Source organism: Sinocyclocheilus anshuiensis, unplaced genomic scaffold (genome assembly GCF_001515605.1).
Source record: "Sinocyclocheilus anshuiensis isolate Anshui unplaced genomic scaffold, SAMN03320099.WGS_v1.1 scaffold1493, whole genome shotgun sequence".
Lineage (NCBI taxonomy): Eukaryota > Metazoa > Chordata > Actinopteri > Cypriniformes > Cyprinidae > Sinocyclocheilus > Sinocyclocheilus anshuiensis.
In genome coordinates this window covers 101,710-124,030 of record NW_015547727.1, presented here as the reverse complement: position 1 = coordinate 124,030, position 22,321 = coordinate 101,710, and the positions used below count along the sequence as shown (strand labels likewise).

Here is a 22,321-nt window from a genome sequence, read left to right as displayed (position 1 = left end):
GTGAATCATTTATTCACTTTTTTTGTAAATAAAACTTGCAACAGCATAACACAAACCTCAAAAAGCAATCCCCTCCAAAGCAAACCGTTTCAGTTTTTAAAGTACTTTTAAAGTACAACACACATAGCCTGCATTTTGTTTCATTTATGAGAAAATAAAATGGGAACCAAACAACTTTGACTTGCAAATGACTAAAAAAATAAAAATATTATTACAGCCCACAGTTTCGTCCTGCAACTGTTCATTTAATCTATAACGTCAATGTCTTTCATGTGTCACCACAAAATCACCCAGCCACCTGTGCTTGCATTTTTCTCTCATTCTTTGACTTATATCACATACACTGACACACAGAGAGATACATTCAAAACCCAATTTCCTCTTTACATGTTACAGAAGGAAGTGAATGAAAAAGACAAACTCTAGATCAAAGCTCAGTGGACAGCTTGGCTACAAGTGTGGATTTCAAGTAAGTTAAATGTGATTAAGCTTTTAGCTTTTTTTTGTTAATTGCAATTAAGGTTCTACTATAAACAGTGTTGGGTCCATTTGAGGGAAGAGTTTGTATTTTGTTACTTGCATCTTGTTTATATCATGCATTAATTGTTATTTAAGACAGGACTATTTTGATATTTTACCTCTCAGTGCTAAGGAAGTTTTAATGTAATATGTGTAATTACCAAGAAATGGCTTGTGCTTCGTAGAGCATTTTGTGGTTATTTTGTTCTAAATGTCAAATTAACTGAGTAATATATTATTTTTTGTTTGATATGTACTTGAAAATGCATTTAGTTGCTAATGAACAATTTTTTTTAATGTTTGGCATTATTTATAAAAATGTTATAGCGTCGGTATAGGCACAGTGACACTGTCAGTATGATGCCAGTAACATTTGTGTCACAGAAAAGAGCACCTTAAAGTGGCCCCTGTGAACAGACCTGACCTTTATTAAAGAGACGCTTTCCATCAGTCATTGAACTTGATCAATGTCAAATTATGCAGCTCTCAGCACTGCAAGAGAACGACGGAGATCTAATTTTGCAACAATGTGTTATGCTACAATGATATAACCGTCTGTGGTGTTGTTCAGTCATTTTAGGTCGAAAAATTTCAGGTTTTGAATTTTTACATTTCTTGGCTTCATCGCTCAAAATATTTTCCGATTTTTGCTCATTAGCAGCAGCTGACATAGACGGGCAGATGAGATCAGATTAGGCTTAATCATCCCTGACTGAAATGGGAATATCTTTCTTATGGTTTGAGGATGTGTGCTGAGTAAAAGAAAAAAAAAGAAAGATAAATAGACATTATGTTGCTTTCTGTGATAATGTTACATGCAAATATACATTAACTGAAATCACAGCATATTATTGTGGTGATTTTGTCAGATTAAACAGTATTTTAAATGAAAAAATGTGTCTGTATTAAAATACAATATGTGAGCACAGAAAGTAGGAGAGAAGCAAACCGATGTAAAGAGCTGTTATTTTTAATATATATTTGAGAACATCCGTTTTTGGGTTGTCAAACTGATAGCTGTCTTTAGCTGTTTTGTTGCACAGTGATAAGAGAGGATCAAGATAAAAGAAGCCCAATGCATCTCGAGAGTCTCGTGTTCAGTTTCATTCTGTTATGTTCTATTCAGCTCCGTCTTTAAAGACAAGAACACATCCTGTGTGACTAGAGCTTTTTAGTTTTTAGAATATGCTTCCTTTTTTGTTTTTTGAGAACCATTCTAACATTCTTGGAATTGCTTCTATTTTTGTAACCATAAACTAACGTTGTCAGAATCTTGCAGGTAGGTTTTTGCACAACAGTCGAATAAGAACCTAGACAGAATGGCTGCATTTGAAATCGCACACTTCCCTACTACTGTATATAACAGAGTTTGAAAAGGGTAGTATGTCCAATTCACAGTATTCATAAAACATTTGGTGAAAAGTTCCCAGATAACCTACTACTTTCAATGAGATTTTGAAGTGTACATCCAGTGGACACTTTACTATCCCATGAGGCCACAAGAGAGGATTTGTGAAGTGACCCAACTGACAATGACAATGTAAGAAATGAAGTACGCCCGGCTCCAATTCATACTACATTCATAAAGTACTATATAAAACATACTTTTTTAACAGTCACCAAGTAATAACTTATTTAAAAGAAGTACCTGCCCAGACAATATGCGATTTCGGATGCATCCACTGTTCTCTAAGGGTTATTTTTAGGTTTTATTTTTATAGTCATAAACTAACCTTCCCAGAACATTGCCTATATATATATATAATGGCTGTGTGTTGAGTTATTTTGAGGGGACAGCAAATTTACAGTTGTACAAGCTGTACACTCACTACTTTACATTGTAGCTAAGTGTAATTTCTTCAGTGTTGTCACATGAAAAGATATAATAAAATATTTACAAACATGTGAGGGAAAACCGCAAACATATACCTTCTCAAAATATTGCACTGAAGTGTGAAGGGTAACTTGTCTATTAGCAAGATATTATATGAATGCAGTCACACCATATTTCACTTGTTGAGCTTTGAGGATAAATAAATTCCTCTCTACAACGTATGGTGACTTTAACCTGTTTCTCTTGTGCATTTATAGATGGAGTCAGCAGTTTCACAAATTCTTCGAACTGCAGCACCACTAACCAGCTTCACCACTGCCCTGGATGACACCACAGAAGCAAACATGACTCGCGCAGAAACAAAAGCCTCTTGTGAATTTTCAAAGATCCCCTCTCACCCTGTTTTCATATTTGCATATTCACTACTGTTTCTCATCAGTCTGGTGCTTAACTGCGTCACAATGCGGGTGTATTTCTGCACCAATCAGCGTCTCCAGTCCAGCGTAACAGTCTACATGAAGAACCTGGCCGCAGCTGACTTCTTCCTTTGCCTTTGTTTGCCTTTGCGCATTGCTAACTATGCCAACAGTTCAGATATAATGCGTGATATTTACTGCAGCTTTGGAGCAACAGCATTCTATATAAACATGTATGCAAGCATCCTCTTCATGGACTTTATTGCTGTAAACAGGTATGCAACTCATGCAAGCACATACTTAAGTTGACCTACTTTACAAGAAATGGGTGTGCAGTGTTTTTGTGGATGTGTAATGTACATCAATCCGGTTATTATCGCAAAATAAACCCTGATTGGGTGATCACGAGTGGCCATATTGCTATTCCCTACTGACAGAGGGCATCTTGACTGACCGCCAAAACCTTGACCTGAAATCACCTGATCTGCAGGCATCAGTCACACAGGATTAGTTTTAGGGAAATGTTAAATATTAAAACATTGGACAAATATTAAAATATTAATATCAGGAAATATTAAATAAACGTATCTGGTATTAGTAGCAAAAGTTGATTCGAATATACAATAAATATTACAATATAGCCTCTGTTACTATATTGCACTGTATACTAAATTGCCATGCATCATCTTGGAAATAAAACTACGTCTTAAATTCTGTATGCAGTCAGTGCACTGTAAAAAAATAAAAAATAAACACAAAAAAACTGTCAAATGCATGACAGCACAGGGTGCCAAACGTTTATCATTAATGGAAATAATGGTTAAAGATCGTAAAAAAAAACAAAAAAAAAACGCCAATGACTGGAAGAAGCAGCTGCCAAACAAAAACTGTAAAATTAAGGTAAATATCATCATTTATATCCTAATTTTTCTAATAAATGCCAGGAATTTACAGGATTAAAGAGTATTCTTTTACAATATATTACTGTAGTCAGAAATGTACTGTGAAATCAATATATGCTGGTCATTTTCTTACAAATAACGCAAACATCACAGTAATTTACTGCTCTTGTTTTACTGTTCACATTTCACAATTCACATTATAAAGTTGTCTTTAACTGTGCCACTGTGAGAAATTTAGATGTTTACTACTGTAATTGTTTTGAAGTGACCATAATGGTGATTGGTGATCCCGTTTGTTTGGGCTTTTTTGACCTTACATATTCATATTCAAATTTATGATCTCATTTGTTAAAATGATGCTAAACTAGAATATGAAATAAGCTGATTGCCTAACTTTAAGATAGTCAAACTATTCTTGGCATGAACATGAAGCTTTTATTTTAGCGTTATTTAAGCAAGAAGATTAATCAATATCTTATTTCATTTTCATAACATTTTGTGGATGGATCTTTCACAATAGTGAAGCAACTGCTGGGAAATGACATGCAAAACACAACAATGGTAACACTCAACAAATAAAACCAACACTTACAACATAAACCAACAACACAAACTGGGATCTCGTCCTTCCGCCGATTTGATGTTCGCTACTGTGATAAATATGAACGTAACTTTTTAACATGCAGGGGAAATTCCCAACTTTAAACAATTTACCATTTATGTGCCTACGAATAAATAACGTTGACACATTAGGTGATGTTTTTTCATTAAAATTGTACGATTTCCTCAATGGAATATTAATTCGATAGAATGCAAGAAGAATATAAGAGAATAGCAATATGGCGGCCTAGTGGACACCACGAGCAATCCAGTTCTGTTTTACTGTGTATATACTGTTTATTATCTTATAATGTGTTGCCAAGTATAAAACAATCATACTAGCTAAAAGAGGAATACTTCAACAATATTACCGCAGGACTACTATTAATAGAATGCTGCAGTCATGACAAAAGACTAATTTGCCATGGGTTCCTTTGAGGTTTTCCTATGGGTTTTTATAATGAGGGTTTTCAATTCATGAGTAAAACGAGGTCTGTGGTAAATATAAACTGATTAAATTTGAACATGTTGCTCTACTACGACGTAAATTACACACACCCATACTGGAAGTGCAAATTTTGAAGCAGTTGTGTTTACTTTTAAAAAACGTAAGTAAGAACGTACATAAGAACATTTGGGTTGCGAGTGTGTGCAGTTTAAGTTGTACTATGAAATGTCTGAATATTGTCTGTTTACCATATTTACTGTTAAAACATGATAAAAACCCATAGAAAAATCTCTAGAGAACCCATGGTGAATCAGTCTTCCGGGTTTTGGCGTCACGACTGCAAATGAGGTGCAAGATTGCTGCAGCTTCATTCGAAACAAGAGAGAGCGAGTCTGTGGTGTTATAAGAGAGACAAGAGAAAAGCGCTGACCTAAAATACCTGGATGAGCGGTCATTATACAGCATTGCTATTGACGATGGTCATTACCGAGGAATAACTGACCATTATTTTAAGCATGCCCACCCCGCCCCCCACAAAAAAAAAAAGATTGTTTCTTTTTGAATAAGTAATTTGTATTTGTTTATGTATTATGACGTTATATGAATCTTTTACTCTCACCGTAGGTACCTGAAGATTGTCCGGCCGTTGGAGACTCATGCTCTGCAGACGGTTCGTACCGCTCGACACATTTCCATAGGAACTTGGCTTTCCCTGTTAGCCATGTCTTCCATCTACTTGATCCTCTTCCTCCTGACCTCTTGGGGTAATGTTCACAAGCCTGAGAAAAGCGGCTGCGAGGCCTTACACAGTCCCCTGCTCAGTCTGGTCTACAAAGTCACTCACAGTGTGTCTATGGCGCTCTTCACTTTTGTGTTGGTGTCTCTGATTGCTTTGTACTGGGGGACTTTGCAAAAGATCAAACAAGCTCAGTTGTCCACACAGACCACATCCAGAAGCCATAAATTCAGGAAATCGAAGCGCAACATGCTGGTGCTCGTGGTGGTTTTTTGTGTATGCTTTGTGCCATACCATTTGGTTAGGCTGCCTTATGCATTCTTCAAACCTCAGACGAAACTCTGCACGGCGCAGGCGTTCTACGTCCTGAAGGAGCTGACTGTCCTGCTATCGGTGCTCAATGCCTGTCTGGATCCACTTATATACTTTATCTTCTGCAAAGCCTTCAGAGCTCAGCTAAGCCTCAGGAAGATGTCAGATTCTCCGAGAGACAGCGACGATAAAGGCCGGCAAAGAAGAATGAGCAACATGTTGAGTTACCTTGAGACAAAGATATCCACGTTACGACGTGAAAGTGTCATTTAATACAAAACTTCCCTGGAAGGATTTCAATTTGTCTTACTAACAACGAAAAAAACTGTGCGATGTAGATGACGGCTCATTAAATCTAACAGTGTAATACATTAATTAGGTTTATTCCTTTTTCTTGCACACCAGAAACTGGAATTGTGGATATGCTTTCATAAGTTATAGTGCAATATTATTAATATATGAATAAACAAAACAGAGAAAATATTGTTAATTGTCTGCCTATAGGCAAGCACAGAATCCGTCTATATTCTTAATACTGTGTGTATATACTGTTCAAAAGTTCGAAGTCAATGAACAAGGTTTTTTTTTTTTTTGAAAGAAATGTACTTTTAATCAGCAAAGATGCATTCAATTGATCAAATGTCACAGTAAAAACATTTATAATGTTACAGAATATTTGTTTCAAATAAATGCCGTTCATTTGAACTTTCTATTCAACAAACTTATGTGTGTATTAATGTGTGTGTGTGTATGTCTGTAAATATACACACATATATATATATACACACGTCTTGTCACAGTGCACACACACGAGGAACACGGGAACGAAGGAGCGAGGAGACACGGAGTAGAATAAATCAAAAGGGTTTTATTAACAAAGGCTGGGGATCACAGGACTCGACACATCAGGATGACGTTCAACGACTGACAAATGGACAAGAACTAGAACACTTTAAATGCACAGGAACTGATGAGGGAAAGACAAGGGACACCTGGAACTAATGACAATTAACATAGGAAACACCTGGGAACAATGAATTCAAAACACGAGACAGAGAAACTGGAAGACGGAGCACATAGGGAGCAAAGACACACACAAAACCTGGCCCAGAGTCTGACATTACTCCCCCCTCCCAGAAGGCGTGTCCTCACGCCACCAAAACATCCAATGGGGAGGGGGGGTGGGCGCTCTGGAGACCTCTAAGAGTAGGGTTACCAGACGGGAGGCCTCCAGAGCGGGGCACCATGGATCTGTCAGCTCTGGGCGCCAAGGCGGAAGAGGGACCACAGGAGGACATGGCGGACTAGGGAACACAGGAGGCCAAGGCGGAAGAGGGAACACAGGAGGCCATGGCGGAAGAGGGAACACAGGAGGCCATGGTGGGGTAGGGAACACAGGAGGCCATGGTGGGGTAGGGAACACAGGAGGCCATGGCGGGGTAGGGAACACAGGAGGCCATGGCGGGGTAGGGAACACAGGAGGCCATGGCGGGGTAGGGAACACAGGAGGCCATGGCGGGGTAGGGAACACAGGAGGCCAGTCTTCGGCGCGGCCAGCGGGCTGGAGATAGCCCCGGCTGACGGGCTTGACATCAGCCCGGTCAGCGGGCTGGAGAAAGCCCCGGCTGGCGGGCATGACAACGGCGCGGCCGGCACGCTTCACAGTTGGCGGATCTTCCATCCGTGGAGACAAACAGGGGAGAAAAAGGAAAACCAAAAGACTGTTCAAAAAATGAAAACAAAACACGGAAGAAGGAGTGCCGCTTACTGTTTAGGTCAGTCGTTCTGTCACGGTTCACACACACGAGGAACACGGGAACGAAGGAGCGAGGAGACACGGAGTAAAGTAACTCAAAAGGGTTTATTTAACAAAGGCTGGGGATCACAGGACTCGACACATCAGGATGACGTTCAACGACTGACAAAGGACAAGAACTAGAACACACTTTAAATACACAGGAACTGATGAGGGGAAGACAAGGGACACCTGGAACTAATGACAATTAACATTGGAAACACCTGGGAACAATGAATTCAAAACACGAGACAGAGAAAGACGGAGCACATAGGGAGCAAAGACACACACAAAACCTGGCCCAGAGTCTGACAACGTCTTAATATTACTGTAATTTTATATTGCTGCTTACTGATCAAATGATTGCAGCCTTGGTAAGCATAAGATTTCTTTAAAGAGAGAGAGGGAGAGAGAGAGAGAGAGAGAGAGAGAGAGAGAGAGAAGAAAGAAAGATGTGACATTTATTTTGGACATGTGTGTAGCTTGCTATAGCAAAAAATCCAGCATTTAAAATTAAAAATGTCATAATTATAAAATATTAAAGTTGCCTTTTTAGCTTAAACGTGTTTTATTGTTGTCCGTTTTAATGCTTTATTGCTGTTTTATTATGAGAAAAGGAACTGTGCATTAATTTCGTGAACTATGAAGCCTTGCTGGTAATTTGTCAAAAACACTAGTTAATTACAGTGGAAAAACACTTTGAAATGACTTCTCTCCTATTTAAATGTCTTGCCCTTTTACTGGAAGTACTGTATTTTGGAGATATTTTCTCTTAATACGGTAAACCTGAAGTGAACTGATTTGAAATACCTTAATGGTAGCATTACATGTTGTTGACAGTATATCTGGTTGAAGGCCAAACTGGTAATATTGTGCAAAACTGCATCTGAAAAACATCTATTACTGGATTCTCTGTCTGGTGGGTATGCATTGTGACTTTGTTACTAGGCTACAAACACTCAATTTGATGTTAAATGACACTAACAGTGCAACTTTTATGTCCAACACATCGAATGGAAAGTCAAAGCCCACCTTTTGTCTTTCAAACCAGGAACTTACAGCACAGAGAACGCATGCAAACGAGAGCCATAGACTAGTGGTTTGTGGTCGTCTACAGACACAGAATCTGGAACGTTCACGCTTCCGCTGCGTCATTGCACAACGTTGTAGGTGTGGTAAATGCTTTCCTCCATTGGCTGGTATAATTGAAACCAAACAAAACGGAAACTGGATTTGTAATGTAGTTGAGGCAGTGAAGAAACTCTCCGAACAAGTATCTCAGTAGCTGTTTGGATCGTTCAACAAGACAAATATACAGCTAGAGAGCAGAATCGTATTACTCCAGCGTCTCATGCTGGAGAAGCCAGTCTGGGCATGCGGTAAGTTATCAAAATCGAATTCTGATACGAGGCACCATTTCTTCCTGAGATTTTATGCATCTGATAATTTGTCTAAAATGTTAATTTGAGGACTGATTTTTGATGTCCTCATGTGTAATCAAAATAATGATTATGATATGTACATCCTAGAGAGACAGGAATGGGAAATTGCAAATAATGTGCATTATATTAATGAGCAATGTAGGATAACTGAATTTATTTTTTTTTTTTAAGTAAAATAGAACAGTTTAAAGTAAAATAAATTATTTAGTTCCACCTCTAGTTTATTGTCCAAGAATATCGACGAGTTTCCTTTTTCAGCTCATTAGATGACCACAATCTGACCCACTTCCCTAAAGAGCATATTCAAGGTTTTTCTCATCACCATTTGTAGAATATGCTAACAAAGACCTGTTTTTTTGTCAAAACAATACATAATCTTTGTAAATTCGAATTTAAACGATGAGTTCCGAGGAAAAGACCTTGAATAATTTATTCGTTCTGGTCTGCTTGGAGTCCGCCGGTCCACAAAATCCAAACAGATTGTATTGCAGCTGTGGGTTACGTTGAGAAAAATACAGAGTTATGTTTTTCATTTTCGTTTTTGTTCTGAAATGATAATGCTGTGGTCAGTGACTTGAGGAAGAAGACAAACTAAGCAATTTTATTTGATTTTGGTATTCAGGGGATAAATTGTGAGCTCTTGAGGGGTCTCTTTATTAGTGAACCAGATGTTGAAAAATGCACCAAAAAAATATTTAAATTATAGCTGATAGTTGTCATATTTATATCAAATGAAAAGCATAAAATTAATGATTTGTTATCACAAAACCCTGCTAAAATATTTAAAAAATATATACACTTTAAAAACTCTGGCTGACTGTATTATTACTGTGGAATGTGACAGGAGCATGATTTCATTTGCTACCTTTTTATTTGATTTTGCTGATTAATTTGACATGAATTTAATGTTTCCTGCAGCAGCTTCACTTGAGCTAGAAAAGTTAACGTACTTTAACATGCCTGCTTGTAACTTTGAATATTTGTAAGATTTCTTATGTGAATACACAGTTACAGATTATTTATTTATTTGTTTGTTTGTTTGTTTGTTTGTTTAAATGAAACAAAAATATATAAATTTAAACACTGCTTTTATGAACATTGAGTACAAGATGGTTTACTAGAAAGCAAGTTGACTGCCAGGTGGTATAAATTTATTGGTAGCACTTTACAATAAGATGCCATTCGTTAATGCATTAACTAACATTAGTTATCAATCAGGAGTACATTAGTTAGGCCTACAGTATTTATTCATTAATTTCATTTTAATATTATAATCACTTTATTCATTTATTCACCTTAGTTATTCATTAAAGTTGATTTAATGAAAATACAACTTTTCGTTGTCAGTTCATGTTAGCTCAAGTCCATTAAATAATATGAACAGATATATATTTATAACTTCTCATTTAATAATGTATTTAACAATTAACATTAACTAAGATTTAAAAAATGCTTTAGATTTTTTTAGTTCTGTGTAATTTTTAATTGCTATTCTATGCGTAAATACTAATGTAATTAATTAATGTTAATAAACAGAACCTTATTATAAAGTGTTACCAACTTATCTATTACGAGGACATTAATATTAAAGGACTAAACTAAACATGCTGTGAGCATGCTGCGAAAATATCAAGAAATAAGTATGCTTAATTTAATTTAATATAATTGATTTATTTTTCCTTTCTGTCTCTTTCCAGGATTGCGACATACCATTTTCTGTTTGATGCTGATTCGTGACATCATATCCTTGTGCAAGCAAACAGGAAAATGCTTTTGCGTGCTTAAACAGGGGATTTACCACTTCCTCCTCTGATACCTTGTACTTTCCGGTGAAGCGAAAGGCAGAACTGTGTTCAGATCAGCTTTGATTATTCTCCGTGGTCTGACAAGACCTAAAAGGAGAACTAAAACGTACTTATTCGATAGTCTTGGTTTGACTTATTTAGGCCTAGTTTAAAGTTTACACAGTCCAGATCCAAAAAAATGGGGAGTACAAATGCCAGTGTCTGTGTGGTCAACGACAACATGGTGCCCTTCGCCACAGTCTACATCCTCATCTTCCTGATTGGAATGGCTGCCAGCCTGGTGGCGCTGTGGGCTTTCATAACCAGCCGAAGTGCTAAAAAGTGCATTAATGTTTACCTCATCAATCTTCTGACGTCCGACTTCCTCCTCATGTTGGCGTTACCTGTCAAGATTGCCAAAGATCTGGGCAACGATTCTAAGAGTTTGATCATCTTTCACTGCCAAGTGAGTGCGCCGCTCATCTACATCAACATGTACGCGTCTATCATCTTTCTAGCTTTCGTTAGCGTGCAGCGCTACCTCCAGATCACCCGCAGCTCCAAACTGCTGCGACTGCAGGAAGTGGGCTTTGCGGTGCTCATGTCTTCGGTGGTCTGGTTCCTCGTGCTCTTCATCAACGTGCCCAACATGGCCATTCCTATCAAAGAAAACATTGAAGACAAAGTTGGGCTAACATGTTCGGATTTAAAAGAGGATTTGGGCAAGCACTGGCACGCTTTGTCTGTGTTTCTGGGCATGGCCATCTTCTTCAACTCCTCGGTAGCGGTGCTGTTGTCCAACGGCCTGGTGCTGAAGCGGCTCTGGGGTCGGCGTGAATCTGACCCCGAGGAACAGGCTAGTGCCCAACATGCCTTCATAAATATCGCATTGGTGACCTTGGCATACGTGGTGTGCTTCGTGCCATACCACATTGTGCGTATGCCGTACACTTTTACTCAGATAAAGGTCATCACCGAATGCACATTAAGGAAAAGTCTCTTCCTGGCTAAAGAGTCGACTCTGCTTCTCGTCATCCTGCACCTGTGCTTTGACCCAGTGCTGTACTTTGTCATCTGCCGTGCATTCAGGAATCAGATCACGAAGGCCTTCTCAAAGAGAGGCAGCGTTCCAACCGCAGACACATAGTGAAAATTCACTTGGAGGAGAGTTATGGACCAAGTACCAGTGCAAAGTCATTTGCTGAATGTCAATGTAGGGTCAAGAAAGAGAGAAACTGGGGATCGGTAATGTAGGAAAAGCAATAAATTCAGCAAAGCAGAAGACTGAAATCTGTGGAGAAGGATCTTTTGCCAAAAATGGCCCAAAATGTCAGCTGAAATTCTAGTTCATAAACATTTTGGAGCAAAATATGTACATATGTAAACATAATCCTTCTAATATGTGACCCTGGACCACAAAACCAGTCATAAGGGTCAATTTTTCGAAATTGAGATTTATACATCAGCTGAAAGCTGAATATATAAGCTTTCCATTGATGTATGGTTTGTTAGGATAGGACAATATTTGGCCGAGATACAACTATTTGAAAATCTGGAATCTGAGGGTGCAAAAAAATCAAAATATCGAGAAAATCATCTTTAAAGTTGTCCAAATTAAGTTCTTAGCAATGCATATTACTAATCAAAAATTAAGTTTTAATATATTTACAGTAGGACATTTACAAAATATCTCCATGGAACATGATCTTTACTTAATATCCTAATGATTTTTGGCATAAAAGAAAAATCAATAATTTTGACCCATACAATGTATTGTTGGCTATTGCTACAAATATACCCCAGAGACTTAAGACTGCTTTTGTGCTCCAGGCTCGCATATGACTAAATCTACAGAAGATGGACTTTACAACGATGCTCAGAGGAAGAGCCAGGACTCCATCACCCCAAGGACAACCGCACCTCAAACATGAATTTAGTATGATCTTAGTGTTATTTACTGAACATTCAATGGGAGATTATTTGTATAATTTGTATTCCATATCCCAAATAAAAAGTGTGTTTCTCAAATTGTAAGTAAGGGTTGATTATAAAGAGCTTTTTTTTTATTATTTAATTACTTTATTTTAAATAAATAACATTTTAAATACATTTAAGTTTTAATAAATGTAACACATTATTTCTCTCTCTTGGGTCTTCCTTATCTCTTTTTGATTAATGACCTTTTTAGTTGCATTGTTAGGTCATTTTTCCCAGAAATGACTGAAAGAAAGGTGTGAGTCATGTCTCTGATGACATGACTGTGTGTCAGAAAAGCCTTGTGTAGGCTGAGCTGTGGCTTGGGATATCCATTCATATTCATATATTTAGCTAGCCATAAATCCTCCATCACATCACACATAATAAACTCTGTATTTAAAGTTCACTTGTGGCTTTATTAAATGCAGCCAGAGATGTTGCTCTAATAACCAATCCGATGTAAGGTCACATCTTGCCTGATCACTGGTGCGAGACGGTCAGCCCGGTTGCTCGGAGACGGCGCTCAGTGAACGCTCTTGGCGTAACTCTATCCAGAGAAGACATTGGGATGTGCTATCTAGCATTTGAGATCGTTTTATAGCATTCAGGAGGGGAAATCGACAGCAGCACAATGTCCTTTTCCGTGTTGGAATACAGGAATGTCGCCGTTACGCGTAATCGAGTGGATATCCATTGATTACTGTGGCTGTACTCGTCGCCAAACATCATGCCTAGCCGTCAAAAGAAAATTATATTCTCTGTTTCTGGCGTGCTTTGCTTTGGTTGTGTTCTGGTCGTGGCTGCCGCGATGGGGACGCAGTTTTGGGTTCAAGCTGCCGTTCTGTGCAAGACGGGCGCGCAGATCGTCAACGCGTCCGGAGCAGAGCTGGAGAAATTCATCGGAAGGACGCACTACGGACTTTTCCAGGGCCAGGGGATGAAACAGTGTGGTCTGGGAGACAGACCCTTTTATTTCTCTTGTGAGTAACTTAATCATCTAGATAGTTCACCCACAAATAAAAATAAAAAGATTGTCATCATTTACTCACCCGAATGTTGTTCCAAACATGTATGAGTTTCTTTCTTCTACTGAACGCAAAAGAAGATATTTTGAAGAATGTTGGTAACCAAACAATTTCTGGTCCCCATTGACTACTATAGTAGTATTCATTCATTCATTCATTCATTCATTCCTGACACTATGGAAGTCAGTGTGGACCAACAACTGTTTGGTTGGTCACAATTTAATTTGAGGACCAATTCTCACTGTTGACTAACTATTAACTAACCTAATTAGCTGCTTATTAATAGTTAGTAAGGTTATTGTTAAGTTTAGGTATGGGGTTTAAGGATTTATGGATCTAAAATTTGCTCATGCAGAATAAAGCATTAATATGTGCTTTATAAATACTAATAAACAACAAATATGCTAGTAATATGCATGCTAATAAGGAACTAGTTACTAGTGAGAATTGGTCCCTAAACTAAAGAGTTATCATTTGGTTACCCGAATTCTTCAAATTATTTTCATTTGTGTTCAACAGACCAAAGAAGCTCATACAAGTTTGGTGCAACTTGATGCTGAGTAAATGATGACAGAATTTTTTTTTTTTTTTTTTTTTTGTAAACTATCAGTTTAAAGATTTTTGCTTTTAAACCCATGAAATCACCATTGTGCCTTGAACAAAACAATTAATGATAACACTTCACTTATTTACTAATGCATTATAAAGGTATTCATAAATGTATGTTTGTAATGCATTATATTTTTTCAGAAATAATTGTAACCTAAGGTAAAATACATTACATTACTTGAAAGTCTGTCATGTGTTTTAATGCATTATATTATAATAGATATAACAATTATTCACGAGATCATTTAATGCATTATAAGGCATAATTAATGCATTAAAACTACTTTTATAACACACGTTTTAAGTAAAGTGTTACCCAAATTAACCCCTTCACTCCCTTGAACTCCGTTACAAGGGTCTGATCCTCTAAAATGTGCTGTTGCTTTGGCCAAAACTGTGAGATAAATGACTGCCAAAGAAACACGTCTGACACAGGTAACAGACTCTGAAGTCAAGTGAAGCCATCTGGATGACAGTAGGGGAAAAGGGTGAAGATTTATAGTCCAGTGTAGGGTCAAATGCCACAGCAAACAGGGGCTAACAAGCTTGGGCAAGCAGAAGCATAGCAATTGACCTGTGTAGCTAATGGGAGTGATCATTTAGCGTGGGAATGACAGATCAGTGTTTCCTCAACCATGACTGCGGAAACAACTGGAAATAAATAATAAGGCCTGAATGCCAGCCGTCACCTAGCAACACAACACACAAGACAAATAAAACGATAACCTTAGCGGAGGAAGATTTTCCAGATGAACAGAGAGCATCAATCTCCTAACAAATATAACAGTTCATGCCAACACAGAGTGGCGTGCTACTCATGTTCAAATAGTAAAAAAAAAAAAATATATATATATATATATATATATATTATTATAGTACTACTATAATATAAAATACTATAGTATTCCACACACCAAAACTAACTAACTAACTAACTAACCAAACAAACAAATAAAAAAGTAAATAAATAAAATAAAAATAAAAATACAGGTTTAGAACAAGTTGAGGGTGAATAAAAAAATGACGGAATTTTCATTTTTGGGTGAAATAGAAATACAAGTAAAACACACCAGAGATATAAATAGTACTTCAGGGTTTTATTATTTAAACCACACAGCAATGCAATGTAAGAAAATGGTCATACTGTTGCACATGTGCACATACAGCGCCTCTAAATGTATTTGGACACTTAAGCACTTAAATTGTGTTGTTGCATTACATTAAACAATAAGCATAACAATTAACAAATGTGTGTTCAACCATAAAACAATAGATATGCTGTACAAAATGATGAAAGTATTGTGATCTTTGTGGTCGCAAATAGTGGAACCTGTTAGTTAATGAACTGAACTTCACCTGTCTGAACTTGAAGGGAAGTGACTTCAAATCCCTGTGACAGCAATTGGTTAAAGGACACCGCAAAAATGGCTCCGAAAAGTGAAGTTGGTGATCAGGAAAGCTCTTGCATCATTTCTTTGCAGGTGTCACGTGTGCTTTCTGATTTTGTATCTAATGCAGTGACTTTTTAAATAATGATCCTTAATGTTATTATATGGCATCAGAGGGTTTGGTATATAGGCCTAGTGCGTGAGTCATATGGACTACTTTCATATTTTTATACTGCTTTTGCATCCTTTATGAAGCCTTAAAGCTTTTGTAAATGCTTGGAAAAGATCAAGCGATATATTAGTCAAAGTTTCTTCTTTGTGTTCTATGAAAGAAAGAAAGATATGCATGTTTGGAATGACATGAGGGTGAGTAAATGATGACAGAATTTTCAATTCAATTCTCTTTAAAGGTTCAAATACATTTTGAGGCCACTGATGTGTAACAAACCTATTTCAAATTATTGTATATAAAAAAATGACTTTCATGAACATCCCATTTTTTATTCATCATCAGTCTAATGCTTTGGAAAATTGTTCCTACATCTTTTATGCATAGCATGTAAATCCCCTTCAAACTACTTCTATAGAATACATAGATTTAAAAGAGTCTAAGGGGCTGTTTCAAGGGGTGAATAAAAAAATGACGGAATTTTCATTTTTGGGTGAAATAGAAATACAAGTAAAACACACCAGAGATATAAATAGTACTTCAGGGTTTTATTATTTAAACCACACAGCAATGCAATGTAAGAAAATGGTCATACTGTTGCACATGTGCACATACAGCGCCTCTAAATGTATTTGGACACTTAAGCACTTAAATTGTGTTGTTGCATTACATTAAACAATAAGCATAACAATTAACAAATGTGTGTTCAACCATAAAACAATAGATATGCTGTACAAAATGATGAAAGTATTGTGATCTTTGTGGTCGCAAATAGTGGAACCTGTTAGTTAATGAACTGAACTTCACCTGTCTGAACTTGAAGGGAAGTGACTTCAAATCCCTGTGACAGCAATTGGTTAAAGGACACCGCAAAAATGGCTCCGAAAAGTGAAGTTGGTGATCAGGAAAGCTCTTGCATCATTTCTTTGCAGGTGTCACGTGTGCTTTCTGATTTTGTATCTAATGCAGTGACTTTTTAAATAATGATCCTTAATGTTATTATATGGCATCAGAGGGTTTGGTATATAGGCCTAGTGCGTGAGTCATATGGACTACTTTCATATTTTTATACTGCTTTTGCATCCTTTATGAAGCCTTAAAGCTTTTGTAAATGCTTGGAAAAGATCAAGCGATATATTAGTCAAAGTTTCTTCTTTGTGTTCTATGAAAGAAAGAAAGATATGCATGTTTGGAATGACATGAGGGTGAGTAAATGATGACAGAATTTTCAATTCAATTCTCTTTAAAGGTTCAAATACATTTTGAGGCCACTGATGTGTAACAAACCTATTTCAAATTATTGTATATAAAAAATGACTTTCATGAACATCCCATTTTTTATTCATCATCAGTCTAATGCTTTGGAAAATTGTTCCTACATCTTTTATGCATAGCATGTAAATCCCCTTCAAACTACTTCTATAGAATACATAGATTTAAAAGAGTCTAAGGGGCTGTTTCAAGAGACATCTGATTCATTGTTCAGTTTATCAGATTTTAGTTTTTCACTTGAGTTTTGGGAGGGACTCGTCTCATTGATGGGGTTTTGAATGGGGCTCAGATGGATCTTCTGTGACAGCTTCATGTACAATGATTCATTCTTTCCTAATGAGATTTGGAAAAGCCCCAGATTCGAGAGCCAGACTTTTAGCAGAACAAAAGAATATTGTCATTGTAATTTTTTATTTTTTGTTACTCACAGGAAGAAGCAAGCAAATTGTGGGCGAAAATGATCAGAGATTACTTTTAATGAGTGAAATCATTTTTCATATATACTGTACTCAGATCTTATCCTCAAAATTATTCGGCGATAATAGTCAGAGTCAAAATGAAACAATAGCTAGTCACTCGCAATAGCTTGAAGACATTGATGACAAATTAAAAACTGAGTCCCAGTACATTTTCCTCACATATGGATGAGAATAATTCAAATCCTCACTCATTCTAAGTTTAAACTCAAATGATGGAGCTCATGTTCGACATCTTTTTGTTCTGTGTAGTTTTCCCTGACCTGATGGACGTGGTCCCAGCCAGTCTGCATGTGAGCGTGATCTTCTTCTGCGCAGTGCTCATCGTCTTCTCCACAGTGTCCTGTGCCTTCTTCTTTTACAATGCTTTCGGAAGCCCATATGAGACACTGCATGGACCCCAGGGCCTTTACCTCTGGAACATGATAAGCTGTAAGACTTTGCTCAGATACACACACACACACACGCACACACACGCAGAGACGTTTGGACACAGTCACACCTGATGTACCTACAATGATCACTAATCACTAAACTTTGTTCACTCGGAAATTTGCAGTAAATTTTAGATATAATTACAGAAAAAAGTAACATTATATTGTCTTTGTCCCATGTATTTTATTATATTAATTATACTTTATTTACTTTATTATATTAATTAAAACATTATTTTTTAGAGTGTGTTCTTTATTACTACTATTATTGAACTCATCAAATTATTATCAAACCAATCAAAAATGATTCTCACTTAGGACATTATTTAAACCAACTTCATAAAGTACATTTTGGGGTACTTTGTAAACAGTAATAAAAATTACCATATGCATACTGTATGCCAAATTTCCTTAACTACACTGTAAAAATTATTTTTCAAAGATGTAAATAAAACAAATCAAAGATATAAATAGAAAGTTCAAAAGAACAGCAGTTATTCAAAATTCTGAATAAAAGTATTAATTTCTGTAGTAAAATCAAAGATGTGTTTTAAAAGAAAACACCATTTCAGTCTTCTGACTTCAAAATGTAATGTTTAATTCAACGTGATACTTGCTGTTTCTCTGTCATTATTTGTGAAATTCACTGGCAATTTCTGAGCAAAAAATGTATTGAATGTAAATGTTTTCAGTGTATCCAATCCAAATCATTCATTAAAAAAATGAAATTAAATAACAATAATGATAATAATAATAATAATAATAATAATAGTAATTTAGTAAACAAAATAGCTTGGTAAATATAATAAAATTAAAAAATTCAGAAGTTCATAAACATATATATTACAAAACAATACAAAACTAATTTCACAAATAAAAATAATAATTTGTAATATTATGTAATATTATGTTAATGTAAAGCTTTTACCAGGTCAATAGCAGCTTGAATTCTTGAATCATGATAGAAACTCCAGATCGTGAACATCTATTCAGACAGGGTCTTTACTGAAGCACAGTAAAAACGAGCCTCTGCGATTGTTAATAACTCTCTGTTAGTAGTGAGAAAGTGATCTCAGCTGTCCTGAAAAAAAAGAAAGAATTACATGATAAATAAATAAAGTGATGGAAATGAATGTGCTTGGTGGAACTGGCCAGATTTCCACTCCATCTCTAGTGTCAGTTCCCTCTGTTGTGTGTGTACTGATGGCACTCTAATAGGCCATTTGACCGAGATGGTCCTCACTGCAGAACACAAGATCCAGGGGGCGAGGTTGGATCCAGATCCAACTCCTCCCACCTTACATATACCTAAACCTACCCGTCTCCACCCCCTGATCCCTAAACCCACCCATCTCCACCCCCTAGATGTGGATCCAACCCCGCCCCCTGGATCTTTGTTCTGCAGTGAGGGGCTACTGATTTGACCTGTCAAAGTCAAAAGTAAAAAAAAAATAAAGCAGGATCGCTTGCAGATAATGGAAAGTTGTTGTTAGACTCAACACACATCTGTTACTGTATCATGAATTTAAGCTTGGCTGGAACACTGTACTGACCAAACAGCAGCCAGTACTGGAGCAACCTATGCTATGAGTGGAAGTCTATTTGGTTTTCTGTGAAATCTTGTTTAAAACAAACAAACAAATACCTTTAAATATGTTTCTCGTTTAAACAAAAACATATCTGGAGAACCCTAAATGCTTTTTTCAAGTGTCTTTTAATTTTTACTGTGAGTAATCCAAGGCTGTCAAATAGTCCCATGCCAGTGGGATAACAACATCTGATTTCCTACATTTCTAGAAAGTGCTCTATGAATAAAACTCAAAAAAAAAAAAAAAGTGCTGTGAAGGTAAATTACACAAAGTCATTTCTTTTCATATCTGTCATATTATTTAAGTTCCTCCTTTGTCTAAAACGCAGTGTATTGTCTAACACAAAAGTTATGACTGTATGTTCACATAAACTGGTAGTGGTCTGCACTTCACTACAATACATTCTCCCTGCGCTGCAGTGTGTTGCGCAGCTTTGCCACACAGATTTTGATAGTTAGCTATAATAGATCAGGCGGTGTGCCAAAGGACCAAAGGCTCTGCCTCGGTATGGTTTGTGTCAAGCCATTCATTAATCTGGCTGTTTGATGAAGAGAAAGAGATAAAATGTAGTAAAAATAAACACTTTAAGAATCCATAGAAGAGGAGGACTCTTATTATGTTTTTTAGGACTATTATTATGTTGTAATGTTTGGTTGACCAATCAGCGGAGAGGGGCGTTTCATTCCCGCCCACATGTAGAGATCGAATATTCAAGTTGCTTATTCGTTTTCTATCCCTGAATGTAAAAACGAAAAATGAAGCCGGATTCTTGATTTTTCGTTTTGTTTGAACAATTGAAAAACGAAATATGTGCCGTTTTTCATTTTTGATTTTTCAGATTTCAATATTAAATTAAAAAACGAATGATTGGAAGATACCCTGATTCTGAAGTTTGGGGTTGTTAGGATTTTTTTGTGTTTTTGAAATAAGTCTCTCATGGGAGCATTTATGTGATCAAAAATAGTCAAAACAGTAATAGTGAAATATTATTACAATTTCAAATACCTGTTTTTTTTTTTATTTTAATATATTTTCAAATTCAATTAATTCATGTAATGCAAAGCTGAATTTTCAGCATCATTACAATATGCCGGTTTGCTGCTCAAGAAACATTTCCGATTATTATTATCAATGCTGAAAACAGTTGTGCTTTTTTTTTTCTTCTTGGAAACTGTGATACATTTTATTTCAGGATCAAAAAGATTAATAGAAAGTTCAAAAGAACAGCATTTTTTCAAAATAAAAAAAACAAACATTTTTTACACAATGTAAGACTTTAATGTCACTTTTGATCAATTTAATGAATTCTTACTGAATAAAAGTATTGATTTGTGTCTTAAAAAGTATATTCACTTTTGAACAGTAGTGTACATATATTTTCTTTTTAAAAAAAAGAAAAGAAAAAAAAAACATCGTTTTTGCCACTGGCCAAAATTGTCAAATATGAATAAATTAAAAGGATATTTCAACTGAAAAAAAAAATCATAATTTACTCACCCTGTGTTTTGCAAACCTGATTTGTTTACCTCCATGGAGCATAATAGGAGATGTTCGGTCAAATATCTTGGCTGCTCTCTTCCATACAATGAAAGCGGATGGTGATTTCGTTTTTAAAGCTCTAAAAAGGCAATAATATACCATAAAGGTGTGGTAACTTTATCAAAACTGACAGAAGTCACTTTCAGTACAAGCAGCTTTTCTTTGGTCAGCTTGAAGCCATGGTGAAACCTGCATGGGGAAATCCTTCACCTTCATGCAAAAAAAGTTCCTGATCGCATGAATTCCTCTTGAAATGAATAGATCTCGCTCACAAAAATTCACCAAACAGCGGTACATGTGACCGCACCTTAAAGGGGTCATATGATGCGATTTTAAGTTTTCCTTTCTCTTTGGAGTGTTACAAGCTGTTCATGAATAGATAAGATCCCTAAAGTTGCAAAGACTAAAGTCTTAAACCCAAAGAGATATTCTTTATCAAAGTTAAGATTCGTCCACGCCCTCCTAAAACGGCTCGTTCTAACACGCCCCCACATATCTACGTCACTGTGTGGGAAGATTTGCACAACGCCGCCCAAATGTTCACGCAAAGAAAGAAGGCGTAACTTTTATTCTTGCTGTAGTATTGTTGCTGCCGCCGTCATGTCGTGAAGATGCTGTGTGTTTTTTTGTGAAAGCGAAACTACTTTGTTTGGTCTTCCAAAAGAGGACACGACTAGAAATCAGTGGTTAAGTTGTATTTACAACACAGTTCCAGAACAGTTCAACCCAAATATTCAGATGTGTGCAGCACATTTTATGGAGGACTGTTTCTGATGAACCTGGGAGAGTAGCCTACAATGCCGGTGTTCCGGTGAATTCAGTTCCCCTGTTTCCCCTGTTTCCCCTTCGGCGCGCATGCTGACCAGAGTATGTTTCATTCATACTCGAAGCCGGAGGGCGCTCTCGCGCAGAAAGTCGTACGAGGAAATTCCTAATATGGACAAAAGCGTCCAGCTATCGCTGTACGAAAACAGTTGTTTTCAGAAAAACAGAAAGACATTAAACATTTAATGAAGACATTAAACATACGATTGCGACAATATGGTTTATTTGTG

General features: G+C 36.6%; 3 protein-coding genes across 3 annotated transcripts in view; all 3 read left to right on the top strand.

Annotated features, from left to right (window-relative positions):
• Positions 1–414: 414 nt before the first annotated feature.
• LOC107704295 (P2Y purinoceptor 14-like) lies at positions 415–6,107 on the top strand. Its single transcript, XM_016507180.1, has 3 exons — positions 415–469; positions 2,611–3,044; positions 5,344–6,107. Exons 2-3 carry the CDS (start codon positions 2,611–2,613, stop codon positions 6,038–6,040), a joined length of 1,131 nt encoding a protein of 376 aa, XP_016362666.1. The 5' UTR covers positions 415–469; the 3' UTR covers positions 6,041–6,107.
• A 2,704-nt stretch (positions 6,108–8,811) lies between these two features.
• LOC107704294 (probable G-protein coupled receptor 171) lies at positions 8,812–12,236 on the top strand. The gene is made up of 2 exons (XM_016507179.1): positions 8,812–8,941; positions 10,702–12,236. The coding sequence occupies exon 2, from the start codon at positions 10,988–10,990 to the stop codon at positions 11,933–11,935; it is 948 nt and encodes a 315-aa protein (XP_016362665.1). The 5' UTR covers positions 8,812–8,941; positions 10,702–10,987; the 3' UTR covers positions 11,936–12,236.
• A 1,036-nt stretch (positions 12,237–13,272) lies between these two features.
• LOC107704293 (clarin-1-like) overlaps positions 13,273–22,321 on the top strand; it is an 11,481-nt gene continuing 2,432 nt past the window's right edge. Inside the window, exons 1-2 of the mRNA XM_016507178.1 lie at positions 13,273–13,745; positions 17,957–18,136. Coding sequence (XP_016362664.1) covers positions 13,493–13,745; positions 17,957–18,136 — 433 coding nt within the window. The 5' untranslated portion in view covers positions 13,273–13,492. The remainder of the gene's footprint in view (positions 13,746–17,956; positions 18,137–22,321) is intronic.

What these genes read in the sequence shown, in the direction of transcription:
- LOC107704295 (XM_016507180.1), top strand. Translation starts at nt 2,611, where the DNA reads ATGGAGTCAGCAGTTTCACAAATTCTTCGAACTGCAGCACCACTAACC. An exon ending in GACTTTATTGCTGTAAACAG is followed by an intron (nt 3,045 to 5,343) that starts GTATGCAACTCA and finishes CTCTCACCGTAG; the next exon opens with GTACCTGAAGATTGTCCGGC.
- LOC107704294 (XM_016507179.1), top strand. Translation starts at nt 10,988, where the DNA reads ATGGGGAGTACAAATGCCAGTGTCTGTGTGGTCAACGACAACATGGTG.